Here is a 20,439-nt window from a genome sequence, read left to right on the forward strand (position 1 = left end):
TCATACTGACACCATGTCTCTGATATCCTAACAATATCTACTTTTGATGTCTGGACCAGTGCTTCTTCAAATTCATCAAATTTATTTACTATGCTCCTAGCAGTAGTGTATATGAAAGTATACACACACCTGATCTTATTCTTACTTACCCTAAAACAGCCCATGTATTTACTTGTTTCATGATGACTCCCGGGAGTTAGCATTAGCATTAGCATTAGTAGAGGCATATGATGCAAGAAAGCAAGCTTATTCAGCATCAGCAAAAAAAAAAAAAAAAAAAACACACCACTCCCATTTCACCCCTCCGTTCGTTCGAAATACCTGTCCAGTTGAGCTTTAAATTTGTTTAGGCTATCAACTTCAACAACAAGTGATGGAAGTCGGTTCCACCAACCAACCACCCGCTGGCCAAAGGCAAATTTCCGCACATCTATCCGACATCCGTCCTTCCTCAATTTGAATTTATGCCCTCTGAGGTGATTATTCTGAGCAAGATGAAGAATCCCATTGGCATTGAGCATGCTCAAACCATTCAAAGCCTTATACACCTCTATCAGATCACCTCGCCGGTGCCTAGTCTCCAGACTCTGTAATTTGCAAAACTTAAGCCTTTCTTCGTAAGAGCAACCCTTTGTTCCATTCACTAATCTCGTTGCCCTTCTCTGTACCCGTTCCAGCAGCTCTACATCCTTCTTGAAATGAGGCCTCCAGACCTGTATACAGTACTCAAGATGTGGCCTAACCATTGCCTTATACAAGGGAATAATCACTTCCTTATCCCTGCTAGAAAAATTCCTGTATATCATTGACAAGACACCATGAGCTACTCTTGCAGCTCGTCTGCACTGCTCAGAGAACTTCATATCTGCCTGCACAATTACCCCCAGGTCCTTTTCATTCTCCACCACTGTCAGTGTAGTACCGCAGAGTTGATACGTTGCTCTGGGGTTACTGTTTCCCATATGTAGTACTTGACATTTGTCAATGTTAAACTTCATTTGCCACCTCTCAGCCCATCTGTTCAACCTTTCCAGATCCTGTTGCAGCAGCATAGCATCAGTAGTGTCCTTAACTACCCTGCCAACCTTTGTATCATCTGCAAACTTGGACATTAAACTTGATATCCCATCATCAATATCATTCATAAACACCGAAAACAACAACGGACCCAACACTGAACCCTGAGGAACTCCACTAATAACATTAGTCCACTTTGAGCAGTGTCCATTGATTACCAGTCTCTGTCTTCTGCCACTCAACCATCCCCTTATCCATAGCAGCAATTTGCCTCCAATGCCACACTGCTCCAATTTGTGCAGCAGTCTTCCATGTGCAACAGTATCAAAAGCCTTTCTAAGATCCAAATATATAATATCAAAGTTATTCCCTGCATCCAGTTCTTTTGTGACTACATCATAGTATCCAATCAAATTGGTCAGGCAAGACCTGCCCTTAACAAAACCATGCTGCGTCTGAGCTATAACTGAATTCTTGTCTAGATGATCCTGCAGTGCTTCTTTAACCAGTGCCTCCATTAATTTACCTGGAACAGAAGTTAAACTAACAGGTCTATAATTACTTGTGTCAGCCTTTGATCATCCTTTGTGAATTGGGGTTACATTTGCGCATCTCCAGTCTATGGGTACCTCCCCTGAGTCCAAAGAAGCTCTCATAATTATGGCTAGGGGTTTGCATACTTCCTTTGCTGCCTCCTTTAATATAACTGGATAGATCCCATCCACCCCAGGTGCCTTTTTTATGTTTATCCTCAACAATCTCTCCGCCACTTTCCTCTCAGTTATTACAAAATCATCCAGCTCACTGCCAATGTTTACTTTACCTACATCATTCTCCTTCCTGAATAACTCCTCATGCGTGAATGTAAATGCAAAATACTCGTTTAGATTTTTAGCCACCTGAGCAGGATCCTCAACTGTTGAACCATCAATATCCAGTGGACCAATCTGATTCATCCCTTTCTTTCTTGAGTTTAAATATGTAAAGAACTCTTTTCTGTTTTTCTTTGCATCCTTTGCCAAGGATTTTTCGTAGTCTGCCTTTGCCTGCCTAATCTCCTTTGTGACTTGGTTACAGACCAACTTATATCTATCATAGGCTTCCATGTCACCCATTAATTTGTATGTATCCCATGCATTTTTCTTCTCTGCCACCTGTCTCATTAGTTCATCTGACAACCATTTAGGCCTAAACCTTGAACAATATTTCTTAGTTGGTATGTAAAGCCTGGTAGCCTCCAAGATTAGTTCCTTGAATGCTTCCCATTTTGAGTTTGCTGTTGGTAACATCATCAGTTGGTCCCACTGTATAGAATTTAAATACTGTCTCAGACCATCATAGTCGCCTTTACGAAAACAAAAACCCTTCCCTTTACCTCTGATGGTAGTTACCTCCTTGAGTAAATCCCACTTCAACACACTGTGATCACTGCCACCTAGTGGTTCATTTATCTGCAGATTCTTAATGCATGAAGAATCACTACTGATAATCAGATCAAGAGTATTGCTCCCTCTTGTTGCCTCATGAACATGCTGATGTAGAAAGCAATCATCCAATAAATCCACAAAAGCCGTGCTAGTGTGCGAGTGACCAACCCACAAATTCCAGTCAATATCTGTGAAATTAAAATCCCCCATTATAAGACTCTCTGATTTACTGGCCCACTCTATTTCCCTGTACAATATCTTATTATACTCATCAGAGTCATTAGGCCTATAGCACACTCCTACTCTCAATTTTGATTTCCCTATGCTTATGTCACACCAGACTGACTCGACACTGCCCTGTCCATCGATGTCGACTGGCTTCACTTCCTTGGACTTTGTGTTTCTTAATTAATAGCATAACCCCTCCTCCCCTCCTATCCTGTCTATCCTTTCTATACACATTGTATTCCCCAAATTCCAGTTCCGCATTACTTATATCTGTGTGATACCACGTCTCTGATATCCCAATAATATCTGCCTTTGATGTTTTGAGCAATACCTCAAATTCATCAAATTTATTTACCAAACTCCTAGCATTGGTGTATATGCAGGTATACATGCACCTGTTTCTATTCTTAGCTACCCTAACACAACCCATGTGTTTACTTGTACCGCAATGACTCCCAGCAGTCTCTGAAATATCCTGAATCTTGTTTTTCAGGCTTCTGCTCATTTCAATAGAAGCAGTGCAAGAATCACTTCCACCTCTGCCAGTGGCTACTGTTAATCTATTAGTCCTTGTATCTCCCCCCAACTAGCAGTTTTCCGACCCACCTAACACTGCCTCGACAGCATCAGCAAAAATTCTTGCACCCTTTCTATTTAAGTGTATCCCATCCCTGTAGAAGCAATCTCTCCTGTTAACAAGTACAGTCCAGGCTGAAAAAAATTCTACCCCTTGAGCCTTGCACAATCCCTCCAGGGCCGAATGGTGCCTCCGTAGCCAGGTGGGAAGGAGCAGCAGTGCGTAGCACATGCTTCTTGATTAGACCGGGGTTCGAGCCTGTCACCACCAAATACGGAGGATGCGGAAAGGTCAGGGAATGACCACCGCATATCCCCGAGCAATATGGCCTTAGTTGCTAATGCTCCTAAAAACCAAATAACATCCAGGGCCGAATTGATCGACAAGGCTCTCATCATATACTCCCTCCTATCGTGTCTGGGCAGAATTGCAGACACTTTCAAATTCAACCCTAATTCACGGCTTTTTTTCAACAGTGACCTGTACTTGCTAAGTAATTCCGCCGGTCTCCTACTCTTGAAATCGCTGGCACTTTGTTTTCCAGGCTTCTGTTCATTCCAGTAGAAGCAGTGCAAAAATCACTTTCACTTCTGCCTACTGCTATTGTTAATCTATAATTCTGTGTATACCCTTAAGCTAGCAGTTTTCCAACCATTCCAACACTGCCACGATAGCATCAGCAAATATTGTTGCATCCATTCTATTTAAGGGTATCACATTCGTGTAGAAGCACTCTCTCTCCTGTTAACAAGCACAGACCACACTGAGAAAAATTCTACCCCTCGAGCTTTGCACAGTCTCTCCTGGGCCTGATTTATTGACTAAGGCTCTCATCGTACACTATCTCCTATTGTGTATGGGCAGAATTGCAGATACTTTCAGATTTAATCATAACTCGCAACAACTTTTTTTTCTGTCAACATTGAACTGTACTTTTTATGTAAATCTGCAGATCTCCGGTTCTTAATGTCATTAATGCCAACATGTACAACAATATCACCTTTTATGCCCTTAAAAGATAATATCTGTTCTACACCATCATCAGCTTTTACTCCTAGCAGACATACTATTGTCCTATTTAACTTTTCCTTTTTGCACAATATATTTCCCATTTCTCTGATAATAGAATCACTGATAACAACTAGCTCCTGTGGGACCAGTGTATTCTGCCTTGCGAGATGCCGCTATGTTGCCAGATGATCACATGCATGATCTGGCATTGATGTGGCCAGTTGAGAGCTTGACTGGGACTACTCCCAATTTAAATACTTCAAAGGCAGCCTCCCTGTTCTTCAAGTTCTCATAAAGGTCCATAACAACACTGAGTTTGGTGCCTAATTAAAGGGGAACAGGTATCCTGTGTGTTATCAGACACTCAGCCTAAAACACTGATGGATCCAATATCTCTCTATTACAGAAGATTTAGGAGAAGTCCGGTTGGCCTGCCTCCCTAAAATCCACTCATGCACACCTTCTCGATGGTAAACCCTGTTACGTCACTTAGGTGGTAACGAACGTGTAGAGTGGTTCTCTTCAAGACGCCTGGTCAGTGTGAAGAGGAAAAGACCAAACCCTCCAGCACATGAAAGCACAACGAAACAAATGGCCCTCATTCCCCAGCAGCTTTCACTCTCCCTCTTACGGCAGCGAGAGGATCAGAGTGGAAGCAGAGGGTGCTAAGAATCTCTGGGTACGACCAGGTTGCCATTGCCGGAAATGGAATTTGGCCTGTTATAACATACGATCACTCATCGGTGAAGACAGGATATTATAGCTGGAAAAGGAATTAGAAAATGTGAATTGGAATATCATCGGTTTGGCTGAAACAAGAAGAAGAAATGAATCACTTATAAGTTTATCAAGTGGAAATCTGCTGTACACCAATGGAAACAGTGAAAGGAGTGAAGGTGGAGTTGGGTTTCTGGTCCATAAAGATTTTAATATAAGTAAATTAATAAGAGGAGTTTACCTCAATATAGTACGTGGAACACTTCCGTATGATACCCTCCAGAAATTAAAACGGAAAAAACGAAAAAATCGACAACTTACCGGTACATTAAAGTAAAATATAAATAATTAAAGTAAAATATAAATAATTAAATAATCAATTTAACACAATTCAAAATCAATTCAAAACAATTAAAATTCAAATTAACGCAATTAAAAGAATCTAACGAAAATATTCAAAACGATTTTCCTTCCTTAATACTAGAAGGAAGGAAAATCGTTTTGAATATTTTCGTTAGATTCTTTTAATTGCGTTAATTTGAATTTTAATTGTTTTGAATTGATTTTGAATTGTGTTAAATTGATTATTTAATTATTTATATTTTACTTTAATTATTTATATTTTACTTTAATGTACCGGTAAGTTGTCGATTTTTTCGTTTTTTCCGTTTTAATTTCTGGAGGGTATCATACGGAAGTGTTCCACGTACTATATTGAGGTAAACTCCTCTTATTAATTTACTTATATTATTATCAACGTAGAACATATTGAGTATTTCAGCTCTGATTCATACTATCTAATAAAGATTTTAAAAACAACATTTTGGAATTCAAAAGTACATCACCAAGGGTGTCAAGACTAATATTCAAGATTTCTAAGAGGTACAAGCTAAAGATTATAATGATTTATACACCAACATCGAGCCATGATGATGAAGAGGTTGAAGAAATGTACACTGAAATTGAGAGTCTTCTAGATGAGCAGAAAACCCACTACACTATTATTATGGGGGACTTCAATGCTAAGGTTGGAAAAAGGCAAAACAGTGCAGAAAGAGGAACTAGGAAATTTTGGAATTGGTGAAAGAAATAAAAGAGGTGAAAGACTTGTGGAATTTGCAGAATCTCAAGGACTGTCAGTAATGAACACTTTTTTCAAGAAAAGGGGTGAACAGAAAGTGGACATGGAAGAGTCCAAATGGATTAACAACTAATGAAATCGACTTCATCCTCACTAACAGAAGATATATTGTGAATGATGTTACCGTCCTGAATAAGGTAAATGTTGGAAGTGATCACAGAATGGTAAGATGTACACTTGATATAGATGTAGGAAAGGAAAGGAAAAAACTGACTCGAGTAAATAATACAAAGGTCTTTGAAATAACAGAGGAGGAGAAAAAGCAGTATGTACTGGAACTTAAGAACAAGTATGAACTTCTGCAGACTGCTGAGGACCAAGATATCGATGAGGAATATTACAACTCTTTGAAAGTGATAAAGCCCAAGAAACCTATAAGGGAAAAGAAATCCAAAGAAGAAAAAATTAGTCAAGAAACACTTGTCATGATGAACCAAAGACGACAAATGAAAAGCAAGAAAAATACTGACAGGGAGAAAATTGAGTATACTGAGTTATGCAAGCCATTAGAAAGAGACTCAGAGAGGACATAAGAAGATTTAACACAAGAAAAGTAGAACAAGCATTAAGGGAAAACAAAGGATTTAAATCAGCAGCCATGAGCAGTAATAAAAAAGACAAATGATACTGAAACTGAAGAATAGCGATGGTGTACTTATAAACAGCAGAGAAGGCATAATTCAAATAGCAGAAGACTACTATAGAGAATTATACAAGGAGCAGGAGAATGATGCCAGCAGTGGGGAAGATGGATTGCAAAGTAGCAACACATACGACATACTCAATATTCTTCCTGAAGAGGTAGAACATGCATTGAAGAAAATGAAGAATCAGAAAGCCCCGGGGGAAGATGAAGTTACTGTAGAGTTGTTAAAATTGGGAGGAAGAGACATAACACAAAAACTGGCAAGGCTCTTCACAAAGTGCATTAGAAAAGGTATGACACCTAAGCAGTGGAATAATGCAATCATAGTTTTGCTGCATAAGAAAGGAGATAAATCAGAAATTGGAAATTATAGACCAATTAGCTTGCTATCCCACATCTACAAGTTGTTCACAAGGGTCATTACTAACAGATTAGAAAGAATACTTGATGAGAATCAACCGAAAGAGCAAGCTGGCTTTAGGACAGGATTCTCAACTATGGATCACCTTCGTGTAATATCACAGCTAATGGAGAAAGCAAATGAATATAAAACACTGTTATGCCTGGCATTTGTAGATTATGAAAAGGCATTTGACTCCATACAGCATAAGGCAATGTTTCGGGCACTGGAAAGACAAGGCATTGATACCCTATATATTATGATTTTGAAGAAAATATATGAGAGTGCTACCTCCTTTATTAGGCTAGACAAAGACAGTAGGAAATTTAAAATCGAGAAAGGAGTTCGACAAGGAGACACAATATCTCCGAAGCTGTTTACTGCTGCCCTTGAGGAAGCTTTCAGAAGATTAGACTGGTCGCAGAAAGGAGTCAATGTGAACGGAGAGTACCTAAACCATTTACGATTTGCAGATGACATTGTGGTCATTAGTCACGATCCCAACGAATTAGAGGAAAATCTTAATCAGTTATGCACAGCTAGTAAGGATTTTGGACTAAAGATGAATATGGCTAAAACAAAAGTAATGATGAACAAGTATGCCACAGAAAGGGAAATAATGATTGAAGGAGCAGTAATTGAAAAGGTGGAGTCATATACTTATCTGGGACAAGTCATTAGCTGTAATAATGATAAATGGCTGGAAGTCAAGAGAAGAATAAATTTTGGATGGATAGCATTCAGGAAATATAGTCACATACTGAAGAGCAATATCCCAGTTTGTCTGAAATGTAAAATAATGAATCAATGTATACTCCCCACCATGACTTATGGAAGTGAAACTTGGGCACTCACCAAAAGAATGGAAGAGAAGCTGAGAACTACACAGCGAAGAATGGAACAAATCATATTGGGAATCAGACTGTTAGATAAGAAGAGAAACATGGATTAGGCAACAAACTCAAGTAAAGGACATTCTGATCAAAACTAAAGAACTAAAATGGTCTTGGGCAGGACACATAGCTCGAAGACATGATGACAGATGGACTAAGAAAATAACAGAATGGTATCCAAGAGAACCTGGAAGAAAACCTGGAAGACAAAGGCAGAGATGGATAGATGAAATTCATGAGTTTGTGGGTAACAAATGGATGGCCAGTGCTCAAAACAGAAGGAACTGGAAAGTTGCTGGAGAGGCCTTCATCCTGCAGTGGATTGAAAAATGGCTGATGATGATGATGATGATCCTCACATTCTTTACATTGAATGTGAGGATATTAGAATATGAGGATTGAATGTGAGGATGCTGTGCAGTTTATGTTATTGGGAAAAAAAAAAAATGTATATATATATATATATATACAGTAAACCCCCGCTATTCGCGGGGGTTACGTTCCTGAGAAATGCCACGTATACTGAGTTATGGCTCCCATAGTAATAAAGGGGTTCCATTCCAAAGTACGAAATATATAAGAAAAACTAGTCTAAAATTTTGTCTATGTATGTATTATATGTATCTTCATAATATGACTATGTACATAGACAGTACACCTAATTCTGTTTTTGCACGAACTTTTTTTACACGAATTTGGTTTAACACGAATTCAAAATAAATATTTCATTCTCTTTTTACGCGAGTCATTTTGATTTAACACGATTTCTATGAATTTTTTTTTGCCTAAATTCTAAGAAATTTTTTTTTTATTTGTGGCATATTAGTATCATTTCTATATTACACGCATCAATAGATTGGATAACTGCTAGTGTTTGCGTTTTGAAACGCGTGCTTTTGCTTACCAATGTTTACGTCTAGGTATCTATGAATCATCAACGTTTTTATTAATTTTGTGCACATCTACGGTATTCGTGCATTGTATCTTCAGCAGACGAACATTCCAACACGTTTTGGACAAACTGAATGATGAAACACTAACAGTCATTGATGTGTGGAAGAAATTCTCAATTATGGATTGTATCAATCAAGTTGGATTAGCGTTAACTGAATTAAAACCAGCAACTTTAAATGCGTGTTGGAAAGCGGTTTGGCCACAATGTGTAAAAAGCAAAGATCCCATCATCCCTAATACGACCGAATTTCCCAACATCATTACAATGGCACACAAAATTGGTGGAGAAGGATTCGATGATCTATCGTTAGAAGATATCGATGAATTGTTAACCGACAAAGCCCTAAGCGAAGATGAAATATTAGAGGTTGTCCTTGGGACTCCTTATCCCACAGAACGTAGTGATAATGAAGAAAATGATCCTGTTCTAAATGCAGATTTAATAAAAGAAGGTCTGGAACTGGCTAGAAAATTAGGTAATCATTTTGTCAAACATGACCCTAATGAGGAACGCGCTGGGAAGTTTCAACGCGAACTGAAGTTGTTGACAGCCTCTTACAGAGAATTATATAACGGACTAACCAAAACACGAACACAACGATTAATAACTGAATTCGTTCGTAAAACCGGTGAAACATCAGCACCAGAGGAGATTCGTGCTGATTTTGCTGAAGAGATCACAGAAAGAATTTCATTAATAGAGGAAGAAGACGATGTCCACAACATTTCTAGTGATGGCAGTGATATTCCAGTCGTACGCAAACGTATGCGCCGTTTATTATCAGAAAGTGGAAAATGAATAAAATCTTGTTATATGTAAAACAGATTTTTTTTGTTCATGAAGAATTTTTTTTCATTTCATATGCATACAAATTTATTTTAGTACATTTTAATTACATATTATTACATGTGTATTTTGTTGAAATAAAATAATAAGCTTAAAACGAATATTTTATGTGTTTTTTTTTAATTATTTTTACTGATTTTTTTAGATCCGGAACCAATCTTGTTTTCTTCCATAAATACAATGTCTTTTTTTACACGAATTTTTTTTACACGTATTTTTCAGGAACGTATCTATCGTGTAAAAACAGAATTAGGTGTACATAGTGAAATGCAAGCATATGGCATGGAAATGAAAATAAGAAACAATTTAATATTAAATGTAATATTTATTAGAAATTTCAAACCAGCGCCTTTGCTAGCTAAAAAACTTATCCCGCCAGTGCTATCACCAGTTTCGCTAAAGTGTTGATAAAGGAGTTTTGCCTTTTCACGAATAATGAGTGAACTTAACGGAATTTTATTTTGAGTTCGGTCTTCTATCTACAGATTTAAAGCAGTTTTTTCTAATTTAACATCACGAGTTACAGAGCGAATTTTTGAAGCAATTAGCACGTTTACACGGACACTATGGCGGATTTTTTCTTCCGATTTCTAGATTGATTGTACCGTTGACTCATTGATTTTATAATGTTTTGCCACTGAGGAGACACTTTGACCATTAGAAATTTTGTCTAATAACTCAATTTTATTCTCTAATGTCATCACCTTCTTTGATCTTTTCACATTTCCCTTGTTATTCGTAGCCATATTTTTCTACGGGTTAGAAAGAACTTGGCCACAATAAAGTCACTTTCTTCCATTAACACACTCGAAAAAGTCTGTTTTACGCTGCAAAACGGTAAATTTATCACTTTTGTAAGCATATCAATTTATAAATTGATAAATTTATTCAATTTATAAGCATATAAATTAAAAGCAAACGACGAAAACTTCCATTACAAGCGCATAACACATACTGAACAAGGATTAGCGAAAAACATCCACGCTCGCAATTTTGTCACCCTTCTGCCCCCACCCACTGAGCGCTGTTTTGACTGCGAAAAATAATTTTAGCCACGCCCATGTTTTTTTATGGCGGAAAATGTTCACGGCGCTTTAAAATTCACATTTTTTTAGGTTTCATTTTATATTAAATCAGTGACGGCGAATACAGATACCACGAATAGCGGGGGTTTACTGTATTGCAATATCAAGCTTACGTTAGATGCATTTCGTCTCTCCTACCAAGTTTCATATTTCCTATCAAGTGAGGCGCAAAGTGGGCTGAGCAGCCCTTGCGCCAAAAATAATAATAACAATAACAATAACCTATCAAGTTTAAATTATATGTATTATGCTATACTATTACATTTGTAAATTCTATGTAGTTATCATAGATAATAAATATATCCCTCTATCACCAAACTATGTGATTCCAACTCTCAAGTGACCTATTTACGATACTGTATCTACTCCAAATCATGGATACTATAAAAACTCCATGAATATTAATGCCATACATTATTAACTATGTGATAAAGTTAAGTTATTAAATAATGTAGCAGCAGATTATGCTGCTACAAAGCTACATAAAAAACCTCCAAGTATCTCCTACATCAGTACTAAAACATTGCCGGCATAAGTTGTCTGTGGTTTTTAAGCAATTACAAGGGCCAAGTAAAGAACATGTATACCAAATTAATCAGGGAATTAAAATAAATACCACGCTACTAATTTTTAATCAAAAGTTAGAGAAAAACAATAATTTAAAATCGATAAATAAAGTTCCACTTAGCGGCTACGGAAAAGCATCTAATTAGTAGTCTCGTGTGCAGGACTTGATATGTAAAATAAAAGAAAATTGTGTGTCAGAAATTTCTGCTCAGTAGTTCTCTGCTTGGCGTGCTATATATCCCCCTTCTACAAGTTTAATGGTGCATTTCAGCTGATGCACAATTAAACTAGAACAAATGAACCATATGAATACTTTTTGTTTGTTATTTGGTTTTTAGGAGCATTAGCATTAGCATTAGTAGAGGCATTTGATGCAAGAAAGCAAGCTTATGCAGCATCAGCCAAAAAAAAAAAAACCACTTCCACTTCACCCCTCTGTTCATTCAAAATACCTGTCCAGCTGAGCCTTAAACTTATTTAGGCTATCAACCTCCACTACAAGGGATGGAAGTCTGTTCCACCAACCAACCACCCGCTGGCTAAAGGCAAATTTCCGCACGTCTATCCTACATCTGTCTTTCCTCAATTTGAATTTATGCCCTCTCAGGTGATTATTCTGAGCTAGAGGAAGAATCCCATCAGCATTGAGCATGCTCAAACCATTCAAGGCTTTATACACCTCTATCAGATCACCTCGCTGGTGCCTAGTGCATTAGCAACTAAGGCCATATTGCTCCGTGATATGCAGTGGTCATTCCCTGACCTTTCCGCATCCTCCGTACTTGGTGGTGACGGGCTCGAACCCCTGTCTAATCGAGAAGCATGTGCTACGCACTGCTGCTCCTTCCCACCTGGCTACGGAGGCGCCAATAATACTTTTTGTTGGCCAATGTAAAGCTGCCATGTTTATGCTATGAATACCAACGGACATTGCCAAATCAAAATTCAGGCCCACTATTTACGACATAAATATTGGCAAGGTTGAGAAGAAATGGATGTTAAATTAGCATATAGCATATGACTCAGGACCTCTGGCATCTATAGGAAACTTTCAGGATTCGCTGTCCATCTGTATATGTCCCATTAATAGTAAATATCGGCTTTAATTTCTGTTTATATTTTTGAAGAACTATTTGAGGTATTTAAGTAATAATATGCTTATCATAAACAAGTGATTATTTAAAATTTGTGCATGGTACAGTGGGAAAGTGCTTCCTGCATATGAATGGGAAAAATATGATTACAAAATACTTTATTGTTTATTAATGTTATCCCTCTTTACCTTTGCACTTCCTTCATTTCATTTAAGACTGTTGTCTTTATTGGAGCAGTTAAGTATGTATAAAATTTAATCTTCAGTCACATGCTTGCACATTGTTGTCACTTGAAGGATAGTCACCATGATGCATTCATTGATTGTTTAATTCCAGTGTCATGCTTATCAGATACTTTTTGAACTTAGCTCACCATTAACACTTTGCATCTAGTCTGTATTGTCTTGGAGATATTCACTTTTTTTATCAAAAAATTTGATCCCAGTCAGTACTCTAACTTTGTTTTATCTACATTGAACAAAACATGCATAACTTCCTTGTACTCATTATGAGAGTTTTGGGAATACCCCTCTGTTATACTCCACAGAATATTTACATGTGCAAAGTGCCACAGCTTACCCAAGTAACTTTTTCTACCCTTTCTTATTTAGATACATATTTTTAGAGACCCTTATATGTTTGAATTGATATTATTACTCTTAAAACCGAATATCAATATGAAATTATATTTGTATTTTTGATAGCAAAAGTTCAACCCAATAAAGATATACCTTGAGGCATGTCAGTATAAAATTAAATGTGTGCTATGTGACCTTGATGCTTGTAATAGGCCACCTCATTATCTTAGTACCTATATAGAGCAAAACAAGGATAAACAGGTAAGTTTAAAAAATATCACTAAGATTTTTAAAGATACCTTATTAATATAGATTGGTATTGTGTGCAATGTATTTTATTGTGGACTTGTAGTGACATGGATAGTACTTATATCAGGTAGCCCCAAAATGTTAGTTTAACTCCACCATGTAAAGCTGATGATACAAATACTCCATAAAATGGCCAGAAATGTGTGTAATGTTATGTTTTGTGTAGTTGTTGTTGTTTAGTTGTTTCTTGACCACTTTACTACCAGGAAGGTAATCACCAGAAAAGTCTACCCATTACCTGTGTATGCCAGATGGAGGCAGGCTACAGTGAAGCATGAACTGTAGCAGACCTCAGCTGTTTCATACTGAATGTCCAAAATGAGTTTAGGATCATTCAATTAAATAAATAATATAAGGTATACTTTTTTCAACATTTACGACAATTCAATCCAGTCATTGAGAGGCAGGTTTGCATTAATTATAAAGCATGATGACTAATTCCAGTTTCTATACAACTTGAATTTTGCCACAGAAATGAGAATCAATGAGCTGCATAATAGTTTTAAGAATTTAGAAATTCTGCTTATAGATGGTAATCACAAAGATCTCTGGCTTTGATTTATATGAAGAGTTAAAATATTTGAAAAACTATTACAAAGACAGTTATTCTTCACAAAAATCTTGCAAATTGTACTACAACAGTTTGATGGCATATTTGGCAAATCTTTTTATGGCACTGAGAGTTATTAGCATTAGCATTAGTAGAGGCATATGATGCAAGAAAGCAAGCTTATTCAGCATCAGCCAAAAATAAAAAAAAAAACCCACTCCCATTTCACCCATCTGTTCGTTCCAAATACCTGTCCAGTTGAGCTTTAAATTTGTTTAGGCTATCAACTTCTACAACAAGTGATGGAAGTCGGTTCCACCAACCAACCACCCGCTGGCCAAAGGCAAATTTCCGCACATCTATCCGACATCCGTCCTTCCTCAATTTGAATTTATGCCCTCTGAGGTGATTATTCTGAGCAAGATGAAGAATCCCATTGGCATTGAGCATGCTCAAACCATTCAAAGCCTTATACACCTCTATCAGATCACCTCGCCGGTGCCTAGTCTCCAGAATCTGTAATTTGCAAAACTTAAGCCTTTCTTCGTAAGAGCAACCCTTTGTTCCATTCACTAATCTTGTTGCCCTTCTCTGTACCCGTTCCAGCAGTTCTACATCCTTCTTTAAATGAGGCCTCCAGACCTGTATACAGTACTCAAGATGTGGCCTAACCATTGCCTTATACAAGGGAATAATCACCTCCTTATCCCTGCTAGAAAAATTCCTGTATATCATTGACAAGACACCATGAGCTACTCTTGCAGCTCGTCTGCACTGCTCAGAGAACTTCATATCTGCCTGCACAATTACCCCCAGGTCCTTTTCATCTCCACCACTGTCAGTGTAGTACCGCAGAGTTGATACGTTGCTCTGGGATTACTGTTTCCCATATGTAGTACTTTACATTTGTCAATGTTAAACTTCATTTGCCACCTCTCAGCCCATCTGTTCAACCTTTCCAGATCCTGTTGCAGCAGCATAGCGTCAGTAGTGTCCTTAACGACCCTGCCAACCTTTGTATCATCTGCAAACTTGGACATTAAACTTGATATCCCATCATCAATATCATTCATAAACACCGAAAACAAAAACGGACCCAACACTGAACCTTGAGGAACTCCACTAATAACATTAGTCCACATTGAGCAGTGTCCATTGATTACCACTCTCTGTCTTCTGCCACTCAACCAACCCCTTATCCATAGCAGCAATTTTCCTCCAATGCCACACTGCTCCAATTTGTGCAGCAGTCTTCCATGTGCAAAAGTATCAAAAGCCTTTCTAAGATCCAAATATATAATATCAAAGTTATTCCCTGCATCCAGTTCTTTTGTGACTACATCATAGTATCCAATCAAATTGGTCAGGCAAGACCTGCCCTTAACAAAACCATGCTGCGTCTCAGCTATAACTGAATTCTTGTCTAGATGATCCTGCAGTGCTTCTTTAACCAGTGCCTCCATTAATTTACCTGGAACAGAAGTTAAACTAACAGGTCTATAATTACTTGTGTCAGCCTTTGATCCTCCTTTGTGAATTGGGGTTACATTTGCACATCTCCAGTCTATGGGTACCTCCCCTGAGTCCAAAGAAGCTCTCATAATTATGGCTAGGGGTTTGCATACTTCCTTTGCTGCCTCCTTTAATATAACTGGATAGATCCCATCCACCCCAGGTGCCTTTTTTATGTTTATCCTCAACAATCTCTCCTCCACTTTCCTCTCAGTTATTACAAAATCATCCAGCTCACTGCCAATGTTTACTTTACCTACATCATTCTCCTTCCTGAATAACTCCTCATGCGTGAATGTAGATGCAAAATACTCGTTTAGATTGTTAGCCACCTGAGCAGGATCCTCAACTGTTGAACCATCAATATCCAGTGGACCAATCTGATTCATCGCTTTCCTTCTCGAGTTCAAATATGTAAAGAAATCTTTTCTGTTTTTCTTTGCATCCTTTGCCAAGGATTTTTCGTAGTCTGCCTTTGCCTGCCTAATCTCCTTTGTGACTTGGTTACAGACCAACTTATATCTATCATAGGCTTCCATGTCACCCATTAATTTGTACGTATCCCATGCATTTTTCTTCTCTGCCACATGTCTCATTAATTCATCTGACAACCATTTAGGCCTAAACCTTGAACAATATTTCTTAGTTGGTATGTAAAGCCTGGTAGCCTCCAAGATTAGTTCCTTGAATGCTTCCCATTTTGAGTTTGCTGTCGGTAACATCATCAGTTGGTCCCACTGTATAGAATTTAAATACTGTCTCAGACCATCATAGTCGCCTTTACGAAAACAAAAACCCTTCCCTTTACCTCTGATGGTAGTTACCTCCTTGAGTAAATCCCACTTCAACACACTGTGATCACTGCCACCTAGTGGTTCATTTATCTGCAGATTCTTAATGCATGAAGAATCACTACTGATAATCAGATCAAGAGTATTGCTCCCTCTTGTTGCCTCACGAACATGCTGATGTAGAAAACAATCATCCAATAAATCCACAAAAGCCTTGCTAGTGTGCGAGTGACCAATCCACAAATTCCAGTCAATATCTGGGAAATTAAAATCCCCCATTATAAGACTCTCTGATTTACTGGCCCACTCTATTTCCCTGTACAATATCTTATTATACTCATCAGAGTCATTAGGCCTATAGCACACTCCTACTCTCAATTTTGATTTCCCTATGCTTATGTCACACCAGACTGACTCGACACTGCCCTGTCCATCGATGTCGACTGGCTTCACTTCCTTGGACTTTGTGTTTCTTAATTAATAGCATAACCCCTCCTCCCCTCCTATCCTGTCTATCCTTTCTATACACATTGTATTCCCCAAATTCCAGTTCCGCATTACTTATATCTGTGTGATACCACGTCTCTGATATCCCAATAATATCTGCCTTTGATGTTTTGAGCAATACCTCAAATTCATCAAATTTATTTACCAAACTCCTAGCATTGGTGTATATGCAGGTATACATGCACCTGTTTCTATTCTTAGCTACCCTAACACAACCCATGTGTTTACTTGTACCGCAATGACTACCAGCAGTCTCTGAAATATCCTGCATCTTGTTTTCCAGGCTTCTGCTCATTTCAATAGAAGCAGTGCAAGAATCACTTCCACCTCTGCCAGTGGCTACTGTTAATCTATTAGTCCTTGTATCCCCCCCCAACTAGCAGTTTTCCGACCCACCTAACGCTGCCTCGACAGCATCAGCAAAAATTCTTGCACCCTTTCTATTTAAGTGTATCCCATCCCTGTAGAAGCAATCTCTCCTGTTAACAAGTACAGTCCAGGCTGAAAAAAATTCTACCCCTTGAGCCTTGCACAATCCCTCCAGGGCCGAATTGATCGACAAGGCTCTCATCATATACTCCCTCCTATCGTGTCTGGGCAGAATTGCAGACACTTTCAAGTTCAACCCTAATTCACGGCTTTTTTTCAACAGTGACCTGTACTTGCTAAGTAATTCTGCTGGTCTCCTACTCTTAATATCATTAGTGCCAACGTGTACAACTATATCACCTTTTGTGCCCTTAAAAGATGATATCCGCTCTACAACGTCATCAACCTTTGCCCCTGGCAGACATACCCTGGTCCTATTCCACCTATCCTTTTTACAAAGCATGTTCCCCATTTCCCTGACAATAGAGTCACCAACAACTATTAGTTCCTGTGGGACCAGCGCATTCTGCCTAGGGGGCTGCCTCTGTGTTGCCTGATGACCAATTGCAAGCTCTGGCGTTGATGTGGGCAGCTGAGAGCTTGATGGGCCCCTCAATTTATTTCCTTCGAGGGCATCCACCCTGTCCTTCAAGCTCTCATAAAGGCCCATAACAACGCTGAGTTGTCGCCTGATTTCCTTGCACTCCTTACATCGTGCACACACAAAGACATCCCCCTTGGCAGTATCATGTCCCGTACCCGACTGCTCCGCAAACATCAAGCAAACAGTGCATTTTAAAAGACTGTGATTCAGAGGGCAACTGCCCCCCTCAGTTCTCCCCTGAACCACAGCACTCCCATTAGCTTGAGCCTTTTGCTTTGCTGCTCTGGTCAGAGTCATGATTCCGATTTAATTCAATAAAATTCAAAACAAAAATTAAATCCTTAAGTTATATCCCAAAACAGTTATGTTATATATATTTTTTTTCGGTATCTAGTGTTTTCTACGAGTTCCCTTTATACAACTTCCGTATCACGTGTACCACTATAGTTATGTATTAATTATATGTTACGATTAAGTCGTTATATATATATAGAGTTAAAAATACAATTTAATTGACAATAAAGTTTATCAAGATTAATAGATTTACTGATTAATTGACAATATTATATTATGCACTATACTACACTAAGCTTATGCTATCGTGTAAAAATGGCGGGAATTCACGAACGGTGTTTCTACGGACTCGTAAGTATTGATTAGCTTTCAAATCTCGCTATCTCAATTTAGAATAAACTAAGGATCCTAACTAGGTCTATAATCTACTTATAGAAGATAATTTGATATAACAATTGGTTAATAAATCGACTAAATTTGGTTGAAAAAAAAAAAAAAAAAGACCTCTCGTTCAATTTGTGACACGTGGATTTGATACCTTTACCGATACTAAGTAATATCTATAAAATCTCTGTCTAAGTTAAACTTTAAACTAAGTATCGTAACTAGGAATATAAAGCTACTCTAGAAAATAAGTTAATATGACAATTTAAACTAATAAAGCAGAAAATAAATCAGGAAAAACTTCTCTGTTTCAAGAGCTTTAAGGAGCAACGACCGCACAGGCTAACCTCGCACCCAGACTATGTCAGTGCTACTATTAGCATTAGCATAGACAAATGATGCAAGAAAGCACACTTATACAGAATCAGCTAAAAAAAAAAAGTCTTCCCATTTCATCCAGCTATTCACTCCAAAAGTTTTTATAATTCTTCCTTGAATTTATTTACGCTACCAACTTCTACAAAGACAAATGGAAGTTTGTTCCAACAATCAACCACCTGCTGGCTAAAGACAAATTTTAGCACACCTAGTCTGCCACTGTCTTTCCTCAATTTCAATCTATGCCCCTGCAGATGCTTAATCTGAGCAAGAGGAAGAACCCCATCAGCACTGAGCTTTCTCAAACCATTCAAAGCCTTATACACCTCGATCAGATCGCCTCACTTGTGCATAATCTCCAGAGGCTACAATTTGCAGAACTTAAGCCTTTCTTGGTGAGAGCAACCCTTTGTTCCTCTCACCAATCTTGTTGCTCTTCTCTGTACTTGTTCCAGCAGCTCTACATCCTTCCTAAAATGAGGCTTCCATACTTGTATGCAGTACTCAAGGTGTGGCCTGACCATTGCCTTATACAAAGGGATAATCACTTCCTTATCCCTGCTAGCAAAATTCCTGTATATCATTGACAAGGTCCCATGGGCTGTTTTGGCAGCCTGCCTGCACTGCTCAGAAAGCTTCATATCTAGCTGTTCAATGAACTCCAAGTCATTTTCTTTCTCCATTAACCTGAATGTAGTATGTTACTCTGGGATAAATTACATGGGTAGCAGTATGTTACTGCTACCCATGTGCAGTACTTTGCATTTGTCAATATTAAACTTCATTTGCTATCTCTCAGCACATCTGCCCAACTTTTATAGATCATGTTGCAGTAGTGTACTGTCATTAACAACCCTGCCAACCTTCATATCATATGCAAACTTGGATATTAGGCCTGATATACCTTCATCAATATCATTGATAAATATAGAAAGCAACAATGGGCTCAATACCGAACCCTGGGGGACTCCACTAATAACATTAGTCCAAGAAGAGCAGTGTCCATTGATTACCGCTTTCTGTCTTCTCCCACTCACCATCCCTTTATCCATAACAGCAACTTAACCTTAATGCCACACTACTCCAATTTGTACAGCAATCTTTTATATGCAACAGTATCAAAAGCTTTCCTGAAATCCAAGTATATTATATCAAAATTATTTGTTGCATCCAGTTTCTTCGTGACCACATACTGCTACCCATGTGCAGTACTTTGCATTTGTCAATATTAAACTTCATTTGCTATCTCTCAGCACATCTGCCCAACTTTTATAGATCATGTTGCAGTAGTGTACTGTCATTAACAACCCTGCCAACCTTCATATCATATGCAAACTTGGATATTAGGCCTGATATACCTTCATCAATATCATTGATAAATATAGAAAGCAACAATGGGCTCAATACCGAACCCTGGGGGACTCCACTAATAACATTAGTCCAAGAAGAGCAGTGTCCATTGATTACCGCTTTCTGTCTTCTCCCACTCACCATCCCTTTATCCATAACAGCAACTTAACCTTAATGCCACACTACTCCAATTTGTACAGCAATCTTTT

General features: G+C 38.2%; 1 protein-coding gene across 1 annotated transcript in view; it reads left to right on the plus strand.

Annotated features, from left to right (window-relative positions):
* The window catches only part of LOC150090933 (nostrin-like), a 133,853-nt gene that overhangs the window by 92,537 nt on the left and 20,877 nt on the right, over positions 1-20,439 (plus strand). Inside the window, exon 3 of the mRNA XM_090380717.1 lies at positions 13,309-13,443. Within this exon, the coding sequence (XP_090236843.1) occupies positions 13,309-13,443 (135 nt within the window). The remainder of the gene's footprint in view (positions 1-13,308; positions 13,444-20,439) is intronic.

The sequence above is a fragment of the Mastigoproctus giganteus genome, chromosome 1 (assembly GCF_048544385.1).
Source record: "Mastigoproctus giganteus isolate SK-2022 chromosome 1, ASM4854438v1, whole genome shotgun sequence".
NCBI classification, from domain to species: Eukaryota; Metazoa; Arthropoda; class Arachnida; order Uropygi; family Thelyphonidae; genus Mastigoproctus; species Mastigoproctus giganteus.